Source organism: Salmo salar, chromosome ssa05 (genome assembly GCF_905237065.1).
Source record: "Salmo salar chromosome ssa05, Ssal_v3.1, whole genome shotgun sequence".
In the NCBI taxonomy this organism is placed as follows: domain Eukaryota; kingdom Metazoa; phylum Chordata; class Actinopteri; order Salmoniformes; family Salmonidae; genus Salmo; species Salmo salar.
Window position 1 is genome coordinate 50,793,423 of NC_059446.1, and position 22,291 is coordinate 50,815,713.

General features: G+C 43.9%; 1 protein-coding gene across 1 annotated transcript in view; it reads left to right on the top strand.

The window, feature by feature from the left end:
* Window positions 1-22,291, top strand: part of LOC106605061 (plectin) — a 239,143-nt gene that overhangs the window by 157,692 nt on the left and 59,160 nt on the right. The window contains exons 9-32 of the mRNA XM_045717727.1: window positions 23-123; window positions 837-956; window positions 3,182-3,277; window positions 3,504-3,631; window positions 6,014-6,107; window positions 6,643-6,797; window positions 7,068-7,368; window positions 7,619-7,696; window positions 7,853-8,014; window positions 8,225-8,329; window positions 8,567-8,662; window positions 8,808-8,933; window positions 9,262-9,414; window positions 9,637-9,794; window positions 10,046-10,172; window positions 10,961-11,144; window positions 12,305-12,462; window positions 14,876-15,057; window positions 15,234-15,372; window positions 15,755-16,111; window positions 16,369-16,452; window positions 16,574-16,675; window positions 16,817-16,915; window positions 18,557-21,901. Of these exons, the coding sequence (XP_045573683.1) occupies window positions 23-123; window positions 837-956; window positions 3,182-3,277; window positions 3,504-3,631; window positions 6,014-6,107; window positions 6,643-6,797; window positions 7,068-7,368; window positions 7,619-7,696; window positions 7,853-8,014; window positions 8,225-8,329; window positions 8,567-8,662; window positions 8,808-8,933; window positions 9,262-9,414; window positions 9,637-9,794; window positions 10,046-10,172; window positions 10,961-11,144; window positions 12,305-12,462; window positions 14,876-15,057; window positions 15,234-15,372; window positions 15,755-16,111; window positions 16,369-16,452; window positions 16,574-16,675; window positions 16,817-16,915; window positions 18,557-21,901 (6,650 nt within the window). The remainder of the gene's footprint in view (window positions 1-22; window positions 124-836; window positions 957-3,181; window positions 3,278-3,503; window positions 3,632-6,013; window positions 6,108-6,642; window positions 6,798-7,067; window positions 7,369-7,618; window positions 7,697-7,852; window positions 8,015-8,224; window positions 8,330-8,566; window positions 8,663-8,807; window positions 8,934-9,261; window positions 9,415-9,636; window positions 9,795-10,045; window positions 10,173-10,960; window positions 11,145-12,304; window positions 12,463-14,875; window positions 15,058-15,233; window positions 15,373-15,754; window positions 16,112-16,368; window positions 16,453-16,573; window positions 16,676-16,816; window positions 16,916-18,556; window positions 21,902-22,291) is intronic.

Genomic DNA, 22,291 nt, shown 5'->3' on the forward strand with positions numbered 1-22,291 from the left:
AAACACACAATTATTTCCCCAGATGTTGACGTGCCGCACCCTGATGAGAAGTCCATCATCACCTACGTGTCATCCCTGTATGATGCCATGCCCCGGGATGTCCAGGATGGAATCCAGGCTAACGTGAGTGTATTTCTGACCACCGCTGATCTCTGATCACTTCATTATTTTTATAAGATTGTCCCTAAACCTGATATACTCACAAACTGGACATACCTTATGTCTGAGACTCAGATTGATAAATTCAAAAGGGGGCACGCTAAGCCACTGTTATTGCAATCCTACTTTCAATGAGAGTGAATTCCGAGGACCCCCCGGATTACACAGGCTTGTGACAGTCAGAACATGTCATTTGTTTTGTTTATGACACTGTCGTCCAGAGTCGCTTCAGTTTGGAACCACAGTGGAAGTCCTGTGATCCTAAATGGAGCTGCAGGAAATTAGGAACCTTCTGTGTTTACCTCAAAGAACTTTCTACCCAATAAACACCCTCTCACACAACAGCATGATCCCAGCACATAGAAGAGACCCGTTGGAAAAGCAAAATGGTGTACTGTATTGTATTGCCAAAACAGATTTTAGTGTGCCATTTGTACTCCAATGATAACTAAACATATAATGAAAGTGAGTAAAGGAGGGAACTTTTTTTTATTGCACATGTGTGTACATATGCATGTGCACACACACACTACTTTCTCTCTCTCTCTGTTGACACCTAATTGAGTGAGGGTGGTGTGTGAGCAGGCGAGTTATCATGGCTCTCCAGGAGAAGGCTCTTGCTGTCTGTTGTTAAACCCTGTTATTGTCTGCTGTTTCCTGCTGTGTCTGTGATACAGGAGCTGGAGCTGCGCTGGACAGAGTACTATGAGCTGGTCACTATCATTCGGCAGTGGATAAACCACCATGTCGTTATCTTCGGCGAGAGGAGGTTCCCAGGCAGCTATGAGGAGATAGAGGTGAGTCTCCTACTTGGACAGTTACTAGTAGCGCTGTTGTGACTGGGATTGGAATGCTACTTGTGGCTGGTCATATAAAGTTTTATTGCTAGACATAGGTGTCATGTCCTGACCATAGGGTGGTCTTATTTTCTATGGTAGAGATGGTCAGGACGTGACTAGGGGGGTTTATCTCGTTTTTTTTCTATCTTATGTTCTAGTTCCTTTTTTCTATGTTGGGGTTTGGTATGATTCCCAATTAGAGGCAGCTGGTCATCGTTGTCTCTAATTGGGGATCATATTTAAGGAGTTGTTTTTCCCACCTGTGTTTGTGGGAGATTATTTTTGAGCTAGTGCATGTAGCACCGCTTCGTCACGGTTTGTTGTTTTGTTTATGGTTTATTGTGTCTTGCATAGTTTCACATTAAAATGTAAATATGTGGAACGATACCCACGCTGCGCTTTGGTCCGTTCCTACACACACTCGTGACAATAGGAGCGTGTATACTGGAGCTTGGGTACTGAATATACTGTATGTGTTTCTGTGTCTATATATCGGGGTCTGAAGCTAAGGCATTTTTTGTATTGCTGTGAATTATGTTTATTACATTTCTCCACACACACACACCTTCATTTATTTTCTGTTACCATAAGCCTATTCAGAGGTGATCCCATGATCAAATCGTTCTGGAGATTCGTTTCTCTGAGCTCTTACTGATATGTATGCGCACATGCATCAACAGAAGTCATGCACTCCTGAGACGCGTGGTCGTGAAATAGTTAAGCCATTATGACCAAGCGGGTAGCTCTGCCATTCGATACCACATCAAACAGAGCAATTACAGTATGTGTCCAGTCTAGAGATGGCGGGCATCGTGTGACATCTGGGTGGATGGTACTGGAGCTGAGAAAAGCAGACCTGAAGGCAAACATTATTCTACCTAAACCTCAGTGGAATCTTCCGTACTGCCCCAACCCATTCCCTGGCTAGCACTGAATCGTAAAACGTTGCGTGACTGCAACTTTCTCTGTGGAGATAAAAAGGGACTGTCAGATAAAGGCTAGGTCAGCTAAGTTCTCCTATTGGATAATGTATATGACATTCACGAACCTATCAGTTGCTGTAATCTGTTTCCAAATCTTGTACAGTACATACAAAGGAATTGTACAGTTAAACAGAGGAGGACGCACTTCTGTGTCCAATTTCCTTTATCAACTCGAACACCAATTATATGGGTTTAACGTGCTCACACCTCCTTTTCATCAGATGTAATGGCATGATCAGAATGAGCAGTACAAGCAGTACAAGGCTGGGTATATTGTGCTTCAAGGTAGTCTAGTTCCAAGATCTCTTTTCCTAGAAAATGGTTCTCAAAATACAGGCAAAAGCAGTATCTCGAGAAGTCTCTATTTGTTTCTATTTGTGTTTATATGCCATGTCTTCTAATAAGGCATCTGACTTTTCTATGGATTCTTTTCAACAGCCCTTATCTTTGTTAGCGTGAGTCTTTGTTTGGGAAGGTGTCAAAATAATCTGGTTAACCACTTTAGTGATCCAGTACCATACTGGATTTAGATAATCCCATGTTTAATGGCCAATTGAAAAGGTCAAGCTCTGTGTGTATGTATGTGAATTAAGGACATGGGAACATGTTATAAAGCTACAAGGTTACAATCCTTTCTCAAGAAACTCCCACTGTGAGAATGTAAACATGTCAACTAACTCATCAAGAACTGTAGTTTTACACGTCACCGCTTTAGCAAATCAGAATCATCACCTAGACTAGAGTCAATGGAAGCAGTTTGGTTAAGTACTGCTGTTGTGGTTGGGGTCAATTCCATTTCAAATGGAATTTCAGTTTACTTTCTGAATTGAATGTCTTGAAATAGAATTGTCCTCAACCCTGTTTAGTGTTATGTAGCGTTTAAAAAGGAAGCAAGAGTAGGATGGATTGATTCACTAGCTAGTAAGGTAGGTTGCCTTGCGGTTAGAGCATTGGGCCAGGAACCAAAAGGTCGCTGGTTCAAATACCTGAGCCGACAATGTGAAAAATCTGCTGACGTGTCCTTGAGCAAGGCACTTAACACTAATTAGCTCCAGGGATGCCGTACTACTATAGCTGACCCTGTAAAACAAAACATTTCACTGCACATTCTTTTTTTTATATATACAAAAATGTCCCCTTTGTGACCGTTCGTTTGAGAACGTTAAGAAAATGTTCTCCTTCATTCTGTCTCTCTTTCAGATCCTGTGGCGTCAGTTCTTGAAGTTCAAAGAGACAGAACTGCCTGCAAAGGAGGCCGACAAGCACCGTTCCAAACTCATCTACCAGTCCTTTGAGGTTAGCCATGCACAGAGCTTCTATTCTATTATTTTTTATTCTGTTTGCATTCTAGTCTATTCGATTAATTCTATTCTATTGTATTCAATTGTACTCTACTCTATTGTATCCCCTTCCATTATACTCTAGTCATTTTTTGGACAGATTGATATAGATAGATAAAGATGGTTGTATGATTTATGGCTAGAGGTCTAACACTTATTATTTTACACCACCCCCTCTACAGAGTGCAGTGCATGCTGGTCAGGTCAAGGTCCCTCCAGGCTACCATCCCATTGATGTGGAGAAGGAATGGGGCCGTCTGCACGTGTCCATCCTAGAGAGAGAACGACTGCTCAGGATAGAGTTTGAGAGGTGAGTGAGTAAAGCTGTGTGGTGGATATCAATGTCTGGCCATATTATTCCTGATTCCACGATTCCATCAATCCTCATCTGGATCTAAACTGGACAGAAATATAAACGCAACATGTAAAGTCTTGGTGCCATGTTTCATGAGCTGAAATAAAAGATCTCAGAAATGTTCCATATGCACACAAAGTGTATTTCTCTCAAATGTTGTGCACAAATTAGTTTATATCCCTGTTAGTGGGGATGCCAAGATAACCCATCCACCTGACAGGTGTGGTATATTAAGAATCTGATTAAACACCATGATCATTACACAGGTGCACCTTGTGCTGGGGACAATAAAAGGTCACTCTAAAATGTGCAGTTTTGTCACAAATCTCAATACCACAGATGTCTAAAGTTTTGAGGGAGTGTGCAATTGGTATGCTGACTTCATGTATGTCCACCAGAGCTGTTGCCAGAGAATTTAATGTTCACTTTATCATAAGCCGCCTCCAACATAATTTTTGAGAATTTGGCAGTGTGTCCAACCGGCCTCATAACCGCAGACCACGTGTATGGCGCCGTGTGGGGGAGCGGTTTTCTGATATGAACGTTCTGAACAGAGTGCCCCATGGGGGTGGTGGGGTTATGGTATGGGCAGGCATAAGCTACGGACAACGAACACAATTGCATTTTATCGATGGCAGTTTGAATGCACAAAAATATCATGACGAGATCCTAAGGCCCATTGTAAGGTCCATTTTTTAAAGGTATCTGTGACCAACAGATGCGTATCTGTACTCTCAGTCATGTGAAATCCGTAGATTAGGGCCTAATGAATTTATTATTTCAATTGACTGATTTCCTCATATGAACTGTAACTCAGTAAAATCAATTAAACTGTTGCTTGTTGCGTTTATATTTCTGTTTAGTATATATCTACTCTCTTCATGAGACCTTGTTAGTTTCTGCCTGTTTTGTTAGAAAATAATTGGTCTTCATGTTACAAAATGGGTAGAATATGTTATTGTTCGACACAAGACAGGTCATTGATTCATTGGTCTGTGTGAGAGAATCCTGGATAACTAACTCCATTAGTCGATTAAACCCAGTTTTCCTTGGTTGCACTGCTCTGGGGCCTTGTTTCGGCTGGTTTGTCTACAGCCAGCTCCTCTTGAACAGTAATGCCATTGGCACGCCCGAGGTTTGCTATCTATGATGCCGTAGGGTCTCGGACACTGTCCTGCCTGATTTCTCTAAGCTCTTCAGGGATGACTTTAGATGGACGTTTCCACTAGTTTCTTTGATTTAAGTAGCGCCACAAAGCGTCGATTAGAATATCAGACCGTTGAAGAATGCAACTTACTTACAGAGAATGAATCATGATTCATATAAAAACCACAGAAAGTGACGGATGGATTCTTATCAAGCCAATTCTATCGGACCATTTCCTTGTAGTTACATGTGCCGTTTAAACCGCTGCAAGAACAACATCTGAAGCTAAGTAACGCACAGTAATTATATTACCCATCTCCCCTAATTCGGAGACTCCATATCCAGATGTTATGATTGAATCATGTTTTCCCTTTGCAATGAAGGGATTGCAAAGAAAGACATCCTCTGTTCACAAGGGCCAAGTCTTGTACAGAGCGATTTTATTTTTACAAAATGCTTTCTTGTAACTTAATCAGATATGATTATCTGTCAGAAGACATCAAATACCAATATTACCAATATCATAAGGCTAGATGGCTGGAGTGGTGTTGTGTTGCGAGTTGTCTTGAAATGGGCTGGTCCACTGTCATAAGACAGCCTTGTTTGCTGGGTCCATTTTCAGTATAATGGGCAGTTCTCATTTGCTAGTTTCAACTAAGTTCATCAGACTGGACAGTGCTCTATCTGGGCAGCCTTTTTCATGAACTGGGATGAGGAATGGCTGAACAAGCACAGCAGAAATCTGTCTTACACAACGCAGCAGGCATTTGTTGTCCCTGCCAAGATGGGAGAGAATTCCCATGACACGATGGGGCTGTGTTAAGAAGCGACACCTCTCTACATGGGACTTTAAAAGGGAGAGCATAGGGACAAGAGTATGGCATTTGTGACGGACCCTTATAGAGTAGAGTACCTGCTGCATTCAAAGAGGCTGTAAGTGTCTTGTTCTGGACTTTCAGTGATTGCGCTGTTGTGGGTAATTGTGTTACTATGTTATGAGGTTTTTAGCTGTGGCCAAGCAAGGAATATGTTATATTTGATACTCGATATTCTAAATCGTGACGTAATTTTTTTTCGTTTGTTTGTTTTTCTATTGATTCGTTCACTTTTAGCATGGTACAGAAGTGAAATGTTATACCAGGTCAGTGTTTTGTCCAGATGGGTGTTAATGCTCCTCTTCTCTTCCCTCAGGCTAGAGAGACTCCAGAGGATTGTCAGTAAAGTCCAGATGGAGTCAGGTGTGTGTGAGGAGCAGCTCAACCAGCTGGAGACCCTGCTGCAGACGGTGAGTCTTGGACCATTAACACTCTGACTGTACAGTGAGGAGGCCTGATGCTGGGCCTGGGACTGGGGCTGGGACTGAGGCTGGGACTGAGGCTGGGACTGAAACCGGGACTGAGGCTGGGACTGAGGCTGGGACTGGGGCTGGGACAAACTAAGGACAGCCATTGTCCTCAATTATGTAAAGCTGCTATAGGCCAGTGATTTTCTAACTGGAGTCAGATGCTCCAGTTAGAAAATCATTAGCTGTCTGGTTTTGAATGAGGTAGTAAACAATGTGTCCAGTCATCACCAGTGAAAATTCTCCCTATCAGAACGGTATTCCCTCTCCTGTCATACAACAGCGTGAGGTGGGCTGGATAAGTACAGTCTCACATATAAAATGAAGATCTTATCTCCAACAACTTTGGAAAGCCATAAAATCCTTCAAGTGGAGGAGGCATTACTTGTCTGTCAACCATAGAAACCATTTACCTTCTCTGTCTCTCGAAAGCTCATAGGTTAATGACATTAATATTGGTATGCCCTCCTCCCTCTAGGACATCCGTCTCCTGAGTGCAGGGAAGCCGGCTCAGCACACTGCCGAGATGGAGCGGGACCTGGACAAGGCAGACGGCATGATCCGCCTGCTCTTCAATGACGTGCAGCTGCTCAAAGATGGTCGCCACCTGCAGGCCGAGCAGATGTACCGCAGGTGTGTTGGCCATGTCAGTTTCTCACAAAATGGATAATAAAGTATCTATTTTCTATTTGATTCTATTATATTATATACATTGATCGATTGCAACGATTTGCTTTGTTAGGATAAAAACAATTTTCTCTAAACTATAAATGATATCCCCTCCTCCTCTAGTCATGAACGCTGATTGAAACCTAAGCTTGTTGCGTAACCATAGTCATGTAACTGAAGAAAATGTGTTACAGGACAGAACACTTACCTGTCAAATGCGTGTCGTTCCCACAGGGTATACCGCCTTCACGAGCGCCTTGTGAACCTGCGCACCGATTATAACCTGCGCCTCAAGTCGCAGGTGATCCAGTCCATCCAGCAGCCCTCCACCAGGGCGCGTCCTGAGATGGACGAGGTGACCCTGCGCTACGCCCAGGACCTGCTGACCTGGGTGGAGGAGAGTCAGAGGCGGATTGATGAGGCCGAGTGGGGCTCGGACCTGCCCACCGTGGAGTCTCAGCTGGGCAGCCACCGGGGCCTGCACCAGACCGTGGAGGACTTCCGCTCCAAGATCGAACGGGCCAAGGCTGACGAGGTACTAGACCTTAAAGGGGCAAAGGTGAAATATGTTTTAGTGGGGTGTTATAATAACTTTGTTTCATAGACTCTCCATGTCTCCGTATATTTCCATATCACTTTGAATGAGTTGACATCATGTTCTTTTGTATTCGATCCGAGGGAATGGAGACATTACCTACATTCATTACCAACCTCAAGTGCTAGATCCTCTCTATCTGACTGTGACATTACATTGATGTGGCCTGTGTGTCTCTTGTGTCCCTCAGAGCCAGCTATCCCCAGTCAGTAAGGGGACATACAGTCAATACCTGGGCAAACTGGACCTTCAGTATGCCAAGCTGCTAGTAAGATCTTTATTCAGAAGCATTCTATTGGGTTAAATGTAATATTTTTGGGTAAAGATGCTGTTATGGCCAACTACCACCAGTATTCTGATATATACACACACACAGTATGCAATCTAATTTATATCTTCCCTCTTTCACCGCTCTCTCTCCCAGAACTCCTCCAAGTCTCGTCTTCGTAACCTGGACTCGCTCTATGTGTTCGTCAGCGCGGCAACCAAGGAGCTGATGTGGCTCAACGACAAAGAGGAGGAGGAGGTCAACTACGACTGGAGCGACCGCAACACCAACATGACTGCCAAGAAAGACAACTACTCGGTAGGTCTAACCGCCCACTCAGAAAAGCATATACATAACTTGAAAAATATATCAGAAATGCTGTTAAGACAGCTTGGTTGCTCAAATGCACATTTTCTGAAGCATAGAAAAAGATTGAATAGATCATACAGTATTTCCAAACTCTGGAGTAGTGTTCATCTGAATGTAAGGCTGTTGATAGCTCATTGATAGCTCATCTTCATTCGGAAGGGTCTGATGCGTGAGCTGGAGCTGAGAGAGAAAAAGGTCAACGACATCCAGGCCACAGGAGACAAGATGCTGAAGGAGGGCCACCCCGGCAAGAAGACAGTGGAGGTGAGCACAGCAATACCCCGTAGTGGTCTCCATGTGCAATAACAGGGTAAACCTGGATGTATGCATTAGTACACAGAACCGCATACCGTAGTAGATTGTTTTGCAACTGAAAACAAGCATGTCTTATTGGACAAGTTCAGGTAGTCCCTCCATGTTTCAGTCTGTTTTACCCCGCTTGGTGTCTAATGAACACAACCCTGTTTTGCCCAACTCTTGATGTTCCCCTTTAATTTCCAGGCCTTCACAGCAGCCCTGCAGACTCAGTGGAGCTGGATCCTCCAGCTGTGTTGTTGCATCGAGGCTCACCTCAAAGAGAACACAGCGTACTACCAGGTTTGGATGCTCAGAATAATTTTCAAAATAGAGAATGGCTCATAAACCTGCATGGTTCCATGAGTAATAGTTCCAAACACAATTGTTGATGTTCTCATTGATTGTTCAAACACACATGCCCTTATCCTCTTGTGCTTCTTCGCAGTTCTTCTCGGACGTGAAAGAGGCTGAGGAGAGGATGAAGAAGATGCAGGAGATGATGAAGAAGAAGTACAGCTGTGATCGCTCCACTACGGCCACGCGACTAGAGGACCTGCTGCAGGATGCTATGGTGCGTAGCCTACTACACAGTTGGACTGCGTATGGATGCTTGTGCTCACATAAAACGTGAGGTCACCTAGCTCTGGGACCCATATTCATAAATCGTAAGAGTAGGACTGCTGATCTAGAATCAGGTCTGCTTTTTATATATAATGAATGGAAAGGGGTTCCATGATCCTAGATCAGTACTCTTACTCTGAGATACTTCATGAATATGGGCCCTCGTCATAGGCAGAACTTTAGTCGCTCAAATGCAGAGAAAGCAAACCAGGAAACTCTTTATCTTTTTGTTCCATCTTTTTCGGGGGAGATTTTGAATGATTTCCCTTCTTCACCAGGAGGAGAAGGAGCAGCTGAATGAGTTTAAGACTCACGTGGCCGGCCTGAACAAGAGAGCCAAGACCATAATCCAGCTGAAGCCCCGTAACCCCACCAAGTCCATCAAGGGTAAACTGCCCATTCAGGCCGTGTGTGACTTCAAACAGATGGAGGTAATCATATCATCTTTATCATCACATTTTGAAGGTATCTGGTGTAGGAATGACGCTCTACCTATGTAGAGGAAGTAGAGACTTACTTTTCATTTGTTTGTTTCGTTCATCACTCGTTTTTCTTCCGATTCATTCATTCTTCCTGGTTCATTCATTCATGCTGGTCTAGCCATCCACCATCCGCGGACTGTAACGTCTCATGTACTCTGTCCCTCTGTGCAGATCACCGTTCATAAGGGTGAGGAGTGTGCTCTCATCAACAACTCCCCACAGCCCAACAAGTGGAAGGTCCTTAACCGCTCAGGCATTGAGGCGGTGGTGCCTTCAGTCTGCTTCCTGGTTCCACCTGTCAACAAGGAGGCTGTGGACAGTGTGTCCAGGTGAGACTCTTACATCAATACACAGTGCTCTCCATCAATGGATCACGCAGAGCCCATTTTTCTTTTCTTTTTTTGCCACCTCCCATATCTGTTTGCGCTGTCTTCCCTGACAATGACTATAGGAGTTGGCAAGATGATACAAACAGATCTGGGACCAGGCTGGTTTTTCGTGACCTAGCCATGAAAAAACTCTGGGCCCTAGTTATATTTGTTTACAGTACAATAACACTTCCTTCTGTCTCCTTCCACAGTCTGGATTCTGGTCACCAGTCGATGCTGATCCTGTGGCAGAGAATGCATGTGGACATGAAGAGCATGCTTTCCTGGCAGTACCTGACAAGAGACATCACACAGATACGTACCTGGAACATCACCATGGTAAACACTAGTCATCTGTGTTTTTGTTTATCTTAAAACAAACATTTAGAAAGATATATAGTGAATAGAATAGTTTGAATTAGTTAACTGTTTGAAGTTTAGACTTGTACTCTTTTAAGTTAAACGTGATCCTCACAGACAGTCAATCAAGTGACCCTGTGATAGGGAGTCAAGTGGTCACCCTGTTTGTGTTACTGTAAGTGTGCTGAATTGAATGGGGAGATTTCCCATACCATTGTTGCTTTACGGTGAGGTTGAGTCTCGAGCTCTGTTATTTATAGAGCAGACCATGTAAACATGGACAAGTGTTTTATTGAGTTAGAAAACCTCATGGGTTTCCAAATGGAATTATTGGCGGGGGAAAGTTCTTATACTGTTACAACAGTAAGGAGCAGTGTCTACCAAAGTGTTTGTATTACGTGACAAACTAAAAGCCTTGATTGTATTGTAGATTTGATTTTATAAAATGTGACCGTCTAAAACAGGTTGTTATACAAGCAGGGTACATGTTCAGAATGACAGTGACAAATTGACAATTCTGATAGATTCCTCTCTCAAGGAGGTTTTTTAAAGATGAACATGCCTCAGCTTGACTATTTACTTACCTCTCTCCTTATTCTACCTCTCTCTCTCTTTTTCCCCTGCTCTCCTACCTCTTCTTCTCTCTCTGTCTTCCTCCTTCCTCCCTCCCTCTCTCCTTTTCCCCCTATTTCTTCCTCTCTCCTCCCTCTCTCTCTCTCTTCTTTCTCTGTCTCCCTCTTTCCCCCTCCCCTCTCTTCCCTCTATAGTTTAAGACCATGAAGGTGGAGGAGTACAGGCTGATTATGAGGAACCTGGAGCTTCACTATCAGGACTTCATGCGTGACAGTCAGGATTCCCAGCTGTTTGGTCCACACGACCGTATGCAGATCGAGGGCGACTACTCTAAGACCACACAGTTCTACGACAACCTTCTGCGCTCTGTGGAGAAAGGTCAGTTCCACCTACATACTCATGAACAAACACAACAAACCTCTGGAACCCTTTATTTTACAGCCTGGTATGGGGTATTAGTGGGTACTTTCTGGTTTGGTGACTACGGCTGTAAAATAAAGTTTTGATCTCAGTAAGGGTGGCATCTACTCTCCTTCTCTGAGTACCACCAGCAAACAGTCTTTTATACAGTGGATGTGTGTAGTCAGGGGTGAAGGGCGTGTTACTGTACACCAGTTCAGCAACATTGGGTAACTGTCAAATTCACCTTTCAGGACCAGTGGTTATAACCAAAGGTGAGTGTGTCACGCTAAGCTATAGCTCTCACAGGCAACAGTGAACCGCCATGCTCTTGAACTATGGATGATTGGGTCATTCAAAAATTACCGATTTGTAGTTTTCGTCACTCCACCCCCGTCAACTTACAGTGTTCACATTGACAGCAATGCTTTCGCTAGCTCTTACAGCTTTTGAGTGCATGATATTTTTGTCTTTTTTTTTGTTGTCCATTTTTCGTTTCCAATGTGGCTTTGTTATTTTTTTATTTTTTTTTGTCATGCAATATAGTGCTTTAGAAAGCACGTTCAGGTAGTGGTCAAGCTGTGTTTCGCTGTGTGTGGAGATACCACTGCACAGTGTAGTCGCCTGCATAGAGGATCATTCGGAATGAAATATGCTTTGTATGAATGCGTATCAAGCTGTGTGTGACACACTACATGTGAAAACATGCATGTCTGATCATGAACCATATGAATGCACTGCACAAAGGTGTGTGTGTGTGGGGGGGGGGGGGTATATAGCTTTCTCTATCTCTATCTGCAATTGTAATTCCATTCAAAGCAATGAGGTATTGCAAGGTAAAGAACGTACATGGAAGACATCAAGGGAAAGGTTTCACCACACTACATTCAACCCTCTATCTTACTATACCTACAGTGACCGCACACCCTTCCTGCCCTAAGCTCCTCACCATGATAATATAATAATTGTATTATTGTTGCCACTCAGCAGGCGCTTCTATACGAAATGATTTACAGTACAGTTAGTGCATACATTTTGAGTACGTGTTCCCTGCGGGTATTGAACCCACAACCTTGGAGCTACTAGTGCCACACCCTTACCATCCTAACCGATCTCCACAATGTCCACGCTGCACACAGGTGAGCAGGACGAGTCGATGTGTGTGACCTACATCACCCAGATCAAGGACCTGCGTCTACGGATAGAGGACTGCGAGGCTCGTACCGTGGCCCGCATCCGCAAGCCCGTGGACAAAGACCCCCTCAAAGACTGTGCCCAGAAGACCACCGACCAGAAGGTACTGTACCTAAACTGTAATAACTAAAGAATTCTGACTTAGGTCTAACCTGTTTATTGGACAGGTCTCCTCCGTAAAAGACCCTCAGTGGATCAACCTGTATAATTAAAGGATAATGAAGTATAACCTATATACAGGTAAAGGTAACGGTGGGGGAGGGGGAGGGGCACATCAGTGCTAGTGTCCATGGCACAACAGATACCGAAGTTAATCACCAAAAAACAATGGTGTTTTATTTGAACACTGGGAATAACATCACAAAGAGCCCTGAATGTATTTTTAACAAGGAGCTACTGTAAAACTGTTATGGAGGGGGAAGCACCAAAAATGTGATACCAAGCAGGGTTTGGTAGGTTACTTTCTAAATGTAATCCATTAGTTACATGTCCAAAATTGTAATGGATTACTTCCCCCTTAAGAGGCATTAGAAGAAGGCAAACCTTTATATTACCAATTTACCAACATCTATTACAGGATAAATCAATGTTAGCGTTTACATAGCTGGCCATAAATGGATGTTGCATTTTACTTTATGGGTTGGTTATGTAGGCTTCTTCAAACCCATTGCTTTCTACTACCAATAATAATATGATTAGGCTATATCTTTACAGAAAAAAAACTAAGTCTGTCAGATTTCCAGTCATTCCAGTTCATTTAATACGCCTTGATCTTCAAGAATACGACTTGGAAATATGGAAATCTAGATTAGCCAAATTGTTTTATCTGAGCGTAACCCAAAAACGAAGGACTTATTAGCCTACTATGGTTTTGTTGTCATGCAGGCTTATTGCTTTGAGTTTAAAAAAATAAATGCTGATCTCATGGAATGGCATTCTACGAGCACTACTGAAAAGTGCTATTTGCAAAAAATGTATACCATATTCTGTGTTTTGCTATAGGCTTGTTGTTTCCGTTTTTCTTTGGTGACACTTTGATACTTCAATAATTTGCAGCCATTTAAGTCTATCAAAGTGTGCGAGTTTGAGCATGTGTCCATTAGGCCTATGGGCATTTTTCTGAATCAGCACAAATTAGATCCAGCAATAAAAGCCCCACTTGTGGTCTTCTTAAATTAATCTTGTTTTTTGACAGTATGGAGCACAATACCACGGAGGAGTTTAGAAGGAAGGAACTCCCTAAAACTCCCTAAATGAGAGAGCACCAGTGTGATTCAGATCAATGCGCTGTGTAGTTATCAATAATAAGTGATATCTGCTGTCGTCCTTACCTCCAAGCGTTTATTCAAGTTGGATCATCTTTGGATGCCGACAGCACTCGCACCATTGGAAGACATAGCTTGGACTGTAGCCTACAATAGCCAATTCCTACTCTTTTCCTGCGATCCTAATGCATTTGGTGTGTCATCATAGTGGTCTCTGACTTGTGATCAGATTCACTCAGGCGGAACGAACTTGAACTTGCGCCTTTTTGCAAAGCTGATTTGAATGTCATTGAGAATCATTTTTTCACAAACATCCTTTTTGAATCTAGTTTTTCCAAAAGTGTCTGTAATCTGATTACAATATTTTAGCTGGTAACGTAACACAGTTTTTTGTAATTTTTTGTTGTTGTAATCTATTACATGTAATACGTTACTCCCCAACCCTGATACCAAGCTACAGACTGGCACCAGAAACAGGACAAAGCACTACACAGAAAAGGAGAGAGAGAGAATGAGGAAGAAAGAGAATGAGGGAGAAAGAGAGGGAATGAAATACAGAGAGAGGAGACAGCGAGGCTTAATTACAGCAGATTGCAGCTATGGATAGGGCTTTCTGCAGTGAGGGAGAGAAATGTGAGAAAGAAGGGGGCTTGAGAAAGGAGATATACACATACTGTACAGGAGCCAAGTACAGCAGGAAAGAGAGGAACGATGACTCAGTAGAAGGGTGGATAGGCGGGGCGGAGGTAGATCGAGAGGGAGGGAATGGAATGGCATGGTCACCGCCTTCTGCGCAGCCTCTGACGGGGGAAGAGGGAGAGAGGAGAAGGCGATTCATGAGAGTAAGACAGAGAGCGCAAGAGGGAGAGAAAGAGAAAATTGAGTCGTGTCTAAGCTCAGTGTGTCCAGTAAGTCCCTGGGCTGTGTTTCTCTATGGAGACTGAGGGAGACTGGCTGGAAGGCCCACTGGCCAGCCTGCTGATCCAGCTCCTCTGGACCCTGCTGGCTCTGGGCCTAGTGGGGATCCTTTCTCTGCTTCTCCACCAAAACCCCTGGCAGCTCCTCACCCAGAGAGTCCACACACAGGTCAGGCTCAGGAACACACTGCTTCCTTGGACCTGATCGAGGGGACTCATTCAGCATTATGATACTCGGTGGAAGTTTGTAATCAGAGGAGGTTTCCTCCCTTTGTTTTGCTATTTGTCCTTTCTTTATCTTAATCGTCATGTGCTTGTTTTTCTCCTCTTTCAGAAAGTCCAAGTAGAGCTTGAGGGTATCAAGAAGAACCTGGACCAGGTGGCCGTGAAGACCGAGGAGGTCCTGAATACCACTCCTAAGCAGTCCAGCACTGCGCCTGTCCTGCGCTCTGAACTGGAGTTCACCCTGAAGAAGATGGACCATGCCTACATCCTCTCCTCTGTCTATCTAGAGAAGTGAGTCGACTCGTCGGTTTTCTTTCTGTAGCCAGTTGCTGTTCCCGGGGTTCTTATTGCCCTGACAAAAACAAGCAAGTGAATAATGCAAAATTATATTAAAGCCACATTAAATCTCCCACGCCACTTCCCTCCCCGTCCCTCATCCACTGACTTTTCCTTCTCCTTGCCTGAAGGCTGAAGACGGTGGACGTGGTCATCCGCAACACGCAGGGGGCCGAGGGAGTGCTGAAGAAGTATGAGCAGCGACTGCGCGAGGTCCAAACTGTTCCCGATGACGTCAAGGAGGTGGAGATGTACCGCACCCAGCTCAAGGTGAACTGACTGGACAGCACTGGGCACAGCTTCAGCCTTTATTCTTGTGTTAAGTTTCCACTGGACAACCAGGCTTCTGTTCTCAGTTCTCTCAACACTTGCCTCCTGTTGTATGACACAGTTGGTCCGCTTTTTCACAAGCCAGGGAGCTGGGAGAGGCTTTTGCATGAACGCTACTCAGTAGCTCGATTGTGATGTTTATTACATTAGAAACACATGCGCTCTGGGACATTAATGAACTGTGTGGGATTCGTTATGGGTTTGTCGACTGCCAACGCTCATACATTTTTACGTTTCATATATATCATTGGATATATATCATTATTGACATCTTATTTAACATACTAACTGTTGTTCTTCCCTCCCGTCTCTTTCCCTGTAGAAAATGCGTGCTGAAGCGGAGGGTGAAAAGCCTGCATTCGATTCCCTGGAGGGCGAGCTCGGAAAGGCAGCAGCCGTGAGCGAGAAGATGTCTCGTGTGCACAGTGAGCGTGACGCTGAGCTGGACCACTACCGCCATCTCCTGTCCGGTCTCCAGGACCGCTGGCAGGCTGTGTTCTCCCAGATGGACCTGCGTCAGCGGGAGCTGGAGCAGCTAGGTCGCCAGCTGGGGTACTACAGAGAGAGCTACGACTGGCTCATCCAGTGGATCGGTGACGCCAAGCAGAGGCAGGAGAAGATCCAGGCCGTGCCCATCAGCGACAGCAAGACTCTGAAGGAGCAACTGGCCCAGGAGAAGGTAGGCTACTGTACTGATGGGGGCATATTAGGGGTCCATTACATCACTGCATTGCTCTAGGTGCTTAGCTGATCAACTGAACATTCTGAAACTTTGTGAAAATAAATAATTGACATTGTTTTTATACTTCTTATTCTGTATACTACTTGACTATGAATGTTATAAAGGTGTGTTTTGTGTAGTTCTCATCACTGAACATATACAGGCACACCTTGAAGTCACATCCAGACTAATTCTGATTATTTCCCCCAACATAGAAACTTCTGGAAGAGATCGAGCAAAACAAAGAGAAAGTTGACGAGTGTCAGAAATATGCCAAGGCGTATATCGACACTATCAAGGCAAGCATGCACAACATTAGTGTACAAACGTGGAAAGCATTATTGCATTCACATACAGCTTTATTTAAACGTCTCCATTTCATAGGGTTTAGTGTTGAAACATCCTGTTTCTTTTTATTAGGATTATGAACTCCAGTTGGTGGCCTATAAAGCACAGGTGGACCCTCTCTCACCCCTGAAGAAAACAAAAATGGATTCTGCCTCGGATAACATCATTCAAGAGGTCTGTGCCGCTTGTGTTATCTGAACGCAGACTGTCATTCTCTGACAACCATTTGCAATGTTAGGAGAAAAGTTTAGATCAATAGTTTAAGCCGACACACACTATAATCAAAGGTTTCCTGTTTTGTTTCTCCTCCATCAGTATGTGACGCTAAGAACCCGCTACAGCGAGCTGATGACTCTGACCAGTCAGTACATCAAGTTTATCACCGACACACAGCGCCGCCTGGAGGACGAGGAGGTGCGTGACAACACACTGGGATATCCTAACCCTAACCCATTGACAACCAATGAAAAACAAACGCATGACCGCTCTCTTGCTCGCACAAATGCATACACACACACATTAATGTATGGTTGACTTGACATTCCTACATTTTGAGGTAAAGTATGGTTTGGAACATTGGCATTTGCATGCTGTACTGTACAGGAACTTGTACAGGAAATCCTATCGCTTAGAATGATGGCCAAGCTGAGCTGTTCGGCAAATATGAACGCTCTACCAAAAATAATCCTAGTGCTAAGTGTCATGGTTTTCAGATGGGAACCAGGGACTATCAATATACATTAGAATATGGCTAGAGTGTCATATGAAATGTTTACGGTGCCTTAAAATATCCAGGACCAAGCAGATACTTATCTATTATATGAACATCAATGACAATTGCATACTCTTTTGATAAGCAGTATTGACCTTGTCACGAAATTCAATGAATCGATGAAACGTTTATGTTCAGTCTGAAGCAAAAGAAAGAGAGCATCCTCAAAAGATTGAGACCATTGAGAGGAAATTCCAGTGGGTTAGAAGAAATAACTCATAGGATTTGCACATTTTATATTTTGGCCTATTCATTTTCATGTCATTTATTGAGGCGTGCCATAATATTTTTTTTCAAAGGGCGTTATTTCTTTCACTATGTCTTTTTTCTCATTGGCCACTCTTTCTTACATCACAATCTAAGCTCTCCCACTATATGCTTCAGGCTGACTGCCATGTTCTTCGACTTTCCTTTTTTTCAGATTAACACAAATTTTCCGTCTCACGTTCTTTTCTAACCCTAATGTTTTGTTCGTTTCTTTGCTTCTCTTAACTGCTTGCCAGTGCTTTGTCATGATGAATGCTTATCTTGTTTGAGCGTTAAAAGAGGTAAATAATCCACTACGCTCCAGTTACTATTCTCTCATTATGTTCCTTACCTTCCATACCCTCAGGCTTCAATTCATCACCTAAACTGCCAAACATTTCCATATTTACCTTACATTCACTTCCTTCCATGTCTTGCTTATTCTGTGTTAGCATGGGCTTTAGGTGCTATTTTCTTATGACATTTTCAGACTATCCTTGCACTATCCCTGCTTTCCCCTTTGGACATATTCGGCTCAGTTCCTTGATAATAGTGATCTAAAGAATCAACGTAACAGGTTGTTTAACAGTGTGAATAGATGAACTAGTTACTGGTTGATTGTGATGTCATTTTTGAATAATAACTTTGTTTGAATCATTTCAAGCTGAAAAGATAGATGATTCAAAAATGAATTATTCACTTTCATATTTCACTTATGCAAAATGGTTGATCACAAATTAATTCCCTTATGGACACCAATATTTAAAAAGATACACTTGCATGCCACATGAGTTCCTCACTTTCTTGTGTTGTGAAGTGATGTCTTGTCTCCATACATTAATTGTTACATATCCATTTTCCATCTTACTTGTTTCTACCTTGAATTGTCTTTGTCGAAGATAACTTGCTTTAACAGCATCCTCCTGAATGAATTTACATCTAAACATATATATCTTTAAGCTAACTATTAACATTAACATTTAACCTGTCATGCTTAATTTTTATATTTTCTTTACCATTTGCTTCCACTAATACAGAAAGCTGCTGAGAAAATGAAAGCGGAAGACAGGAAAAAAATGGCAGAGATGCAGGCTGAGTTAAACAAACAGAAGCAGCTAGCTGAATCTCATGCAAAGGCCATTGCCAAGGCAGAGCAGGAAGCTCAAGAGCTGAAGCTCATGATGCAGGAGGAAGTCAGCAGGAGACAAGTTGTTTCTGTAGATGCAGAAAAGCAAAAGCACAATATCCAGCTGGAACTACATGAGCTCAAAAATCTCTCAGAGCAGCAGATCAAGTCCAAGAGCCAACAGGTAGAAGAAGCCAATCAGAGCAGAGTCAAGATTGAGGAGGAAATCCGTATCATCAGGATCCAGCTGGAGACCACTGTCAATCAGAAGTCTACAGCTGAGGATGAGCTCAAGCAACTCCGGGAAAAAGCGTCTGAAGCCGAGAGGCTGAGGAAGCTTGCACAGGAGGAGGCTGAGAAGCTCCGCAAACAGGTCAACGAGGAGACCCAGAAAAAACGCAAGGCAGAGGAAGAGCTCAAGTTAAAGTCTGAGGCTGAGAAGGAGGCTGCCAAGCAGAAGCAGAAGGCTCTGGAAGACCTTGAGAAGCTGAAGATGCAGGCGGAGGAGGCGGAGAGACGCATGAAGCAAGCTGAAGTGGAGAAGGAGAGGCAGATCAAGGTTGCCCAGGAGGTGGCACAGAAGAGTGCTGCCACCGAACTCCAGAGCAAACGCATGTCCTATGTTGAAAAGACATCAAAGCTGGAGGAATCACTCAAACTAGAGCATGTCACTGTCATCCAGCTGCAGGAGGAGGCAGCTCGTCTTAAGAAGCAACAGGAAGAGGCTGATATGGCCAGGGAGGAGGCAGAGAAGGAGTTAGAGAAATGGAGGCAGAAGGCCAATGAGGCACTCCGCTTAAGGCTCCAGGCTGAGGAAGAAGCTCACAAAAAGAGCCGTGCCCAGGAGGATGCCGAGAAACAGAAGGAGGATGCTGAGCGTGAGGCCAGGAAGAGGGCTAAAGCTGAGGAGTCCGCACTGAAACAGAAAGATATGGCAGAGCAAGAGCTGGAGAGGCAGAGAAGGCTAGCTGAGGGAACTGCTCAGCAGAAACTCTCAGCAGAACAGGAGTTAATCCGGCTAAGGGCAGACTTCGACCATGCTGAGCAACAGAGATCCCTGCTTGATGACGAGCTGTACCGCCTGAAGAATGAAGTCAGTGCAGCTGAGCAGCAAAGGAAACAGCTCGAAGATGAACTGGCCAAAGTGAGGAGTGAAATGAATGTACTCCTGCAGCTAAAGTCCAAGGCAGAAAAGGATAGCATGTCCAACACTGAGAAGAGCAAACAGCTCCTCGAATCTGAAGCTGCAAAAATGAGGGACCTTGCTGAGGAGGCAGGAAAACTTAGATCCATTGCTGAGGAAGCCAAGCGACAAAGACAAGTTGCTGAGCAAGAGGCAGCTCGTCAAAGAGCAGAAGCTGAAAGGATCCTCAAGGAGAAACTTGCTGCCATTAATGAGGCAACTCGCATGAAGACTGAAGCAGAAATTGCCCTCAAAGAAAAAGAGGCTGAGAATGAGCGACTCAGACGACAAGCTGAGGATGAAGCTTACCAGAGGAAAGCTCTGGAGGACCAAGCCAGCCAGCACAAGCAAGATATTGAAGAAAAGATCAATCAACTCAAGAAGTCATCTGAGAATGAGTTGGGAAGACAAAAGACACTTGTAGATGAAACTCTCAAGCAGAGACGAGTGGTTGAGGAGGAAATTCGCATTCTCAAGCTAAACTTTGAGAAAGCCTCATCTGGCAAGCTTGATTTGGAGCTGGAGTTGAATAAACTGAAAAACATTGCAGAGGAAACACAGCAGAGTAAACTCCAAGCTGAAAAAGAGGCTGAGAAACACAGGAAACTTGCCCTGGAGGAGGAGAAACGCAGGCGCGAAGCAGAGGAAAAGGTAAAAAAGATCACTGCTGCAGAGGAAGAAGCAGGCAGACAGTGCAAAAATGCACAGGAGGAAGTGGAGCGCCTCAAAAAGAAAGCAGATGAAGCCAAAAAGCAGAAAGAGGATGCTGACAAGGAAGCAGAAAGACAGATTCTCGTATCCAAACAAGCAGCACAAAAATGCAATGCAGCAGAACAGCAAGTTCAGAGTGTCCTTGTCCAACAGAAGGAGGACAACCTCATGCAGAAACAGCTCAAGGAAGAGTATGAAAAAGCCAAGATGCTTGCAAAACAGGCAGAGCTTGCCAAGGAAAAGGCAGAGAAGGAGGCTGCTCTTCTCCGGCAACAAGCAGAGGATGCAGAACGCCAAAAACAGGCCGCTGTGCTCCAAGCTGCCAACCAAGCCAAAGCTCAAGAGGAAGCCGTAAAATTGAGAAAGGAGGCAGAGATCGAAGCTGCCAAGCGAGCACAGGCTGAGGCTGATGCAATCAAACAGAAACAACAAGCAGATGCAGAGATGGCAAAGCACAAAAAGCTTGCAGAGCAAACAGTGAGTCAAAAGTCTCAGGTAGAGAAAGAGCTTGCAAAGGTCAGGCTTCAGCTGGATGAAACTGACAAGCAAAAATCTGTCTTAGACGAGGAGCTGCAGCGCTTAAAGGACGAAGTCGGTGATGCGGTCAAGCAGAAGGCCCAGGTAGAAGAGGAGTTATTCAAAGTCAAGATTCAGATGGAGGAGTTGGTCAAACTGAAACTCAGAATTGAGCAGGAGAACCAGCGTCTTATCAAAAAGGACAAGGATAACACTCAGAAATTCCTGGCTGAGGAAGCTGAGAACATGAAGGAGCTTGCAGAAGAAGCTGCCAGACTCAGTGTGGAAGCCCAAGAGGCTGCACACATGAGACAAATCGCTGAATCTGACCTCGCCCAACAGAGGACACTTGCAGAGAAGATGCTAAAGGAGAAGATGCTCGCCATTCAGGAAGCATGTAAACTGAAAGCAGAGGCTGAGATGCTCCAAAGACAGAAGGACCTGGCTCAAGAGCAGGCCCAGAAGCTGCTTGAGGATAAACAACTGATGCAGCAGCGTCTCGAGGAAGAGACTGAGGGCTTCCAGAAATCCTTGGAAGCTGAGCGCAGGAGACAGCTGGAGATCACAGCCGAAGCTGAAAATCTCAAAGTCAAGGTGTCCCAACTTAGTGATGCTCAGTCCAAAGCAGAGAATGAGGCCAAGAAATTCAAGAAGCAAGCAGATGAGATCAGTGCCCGTCTTCATCAGACAGAGCTAGCGGCTAAAGAGAAAGTGTCTGTTGTGGAGAAACAGAAACTGAGCAGCAACAATGAGGCTGATGAGCTACGCAAAGCCATTGCTGATCTAGAAAAGGAGAAGGCCAAACTGAAAAAGGAGGCTGAAGACCTACAGAATAACTCTAAAGAGGTATTGTGTTAGAGATGGCATAGTAGTGCAGCCTATGTCATTGTTAACCATCTCTCTGAAAACAAACCATCTTAAATTATTTCATTACATTTCTTTATCTATTCCTTCTTAAAATTAACCACTTACACAGTTATATTATATTGAGTTATATTTGTTTTACAGTACACTAAGCTTAAAAAGATCATATCCCTTCCAGATATTTTTATTTTGTCCAGTTGTACAAAAGTATAGATTCATTATTGGTGGTGTTCCCCATAATGTTCTTCCCTTACTGAGAAGAGTATATATACTATTATGTAACATAGGAATAATTACATCTATTATATATTTTTTTTAACTATTTGGGTCTGATTCTTATAAGTGGAGGGCATTGTACTAAAATGTTGTAAT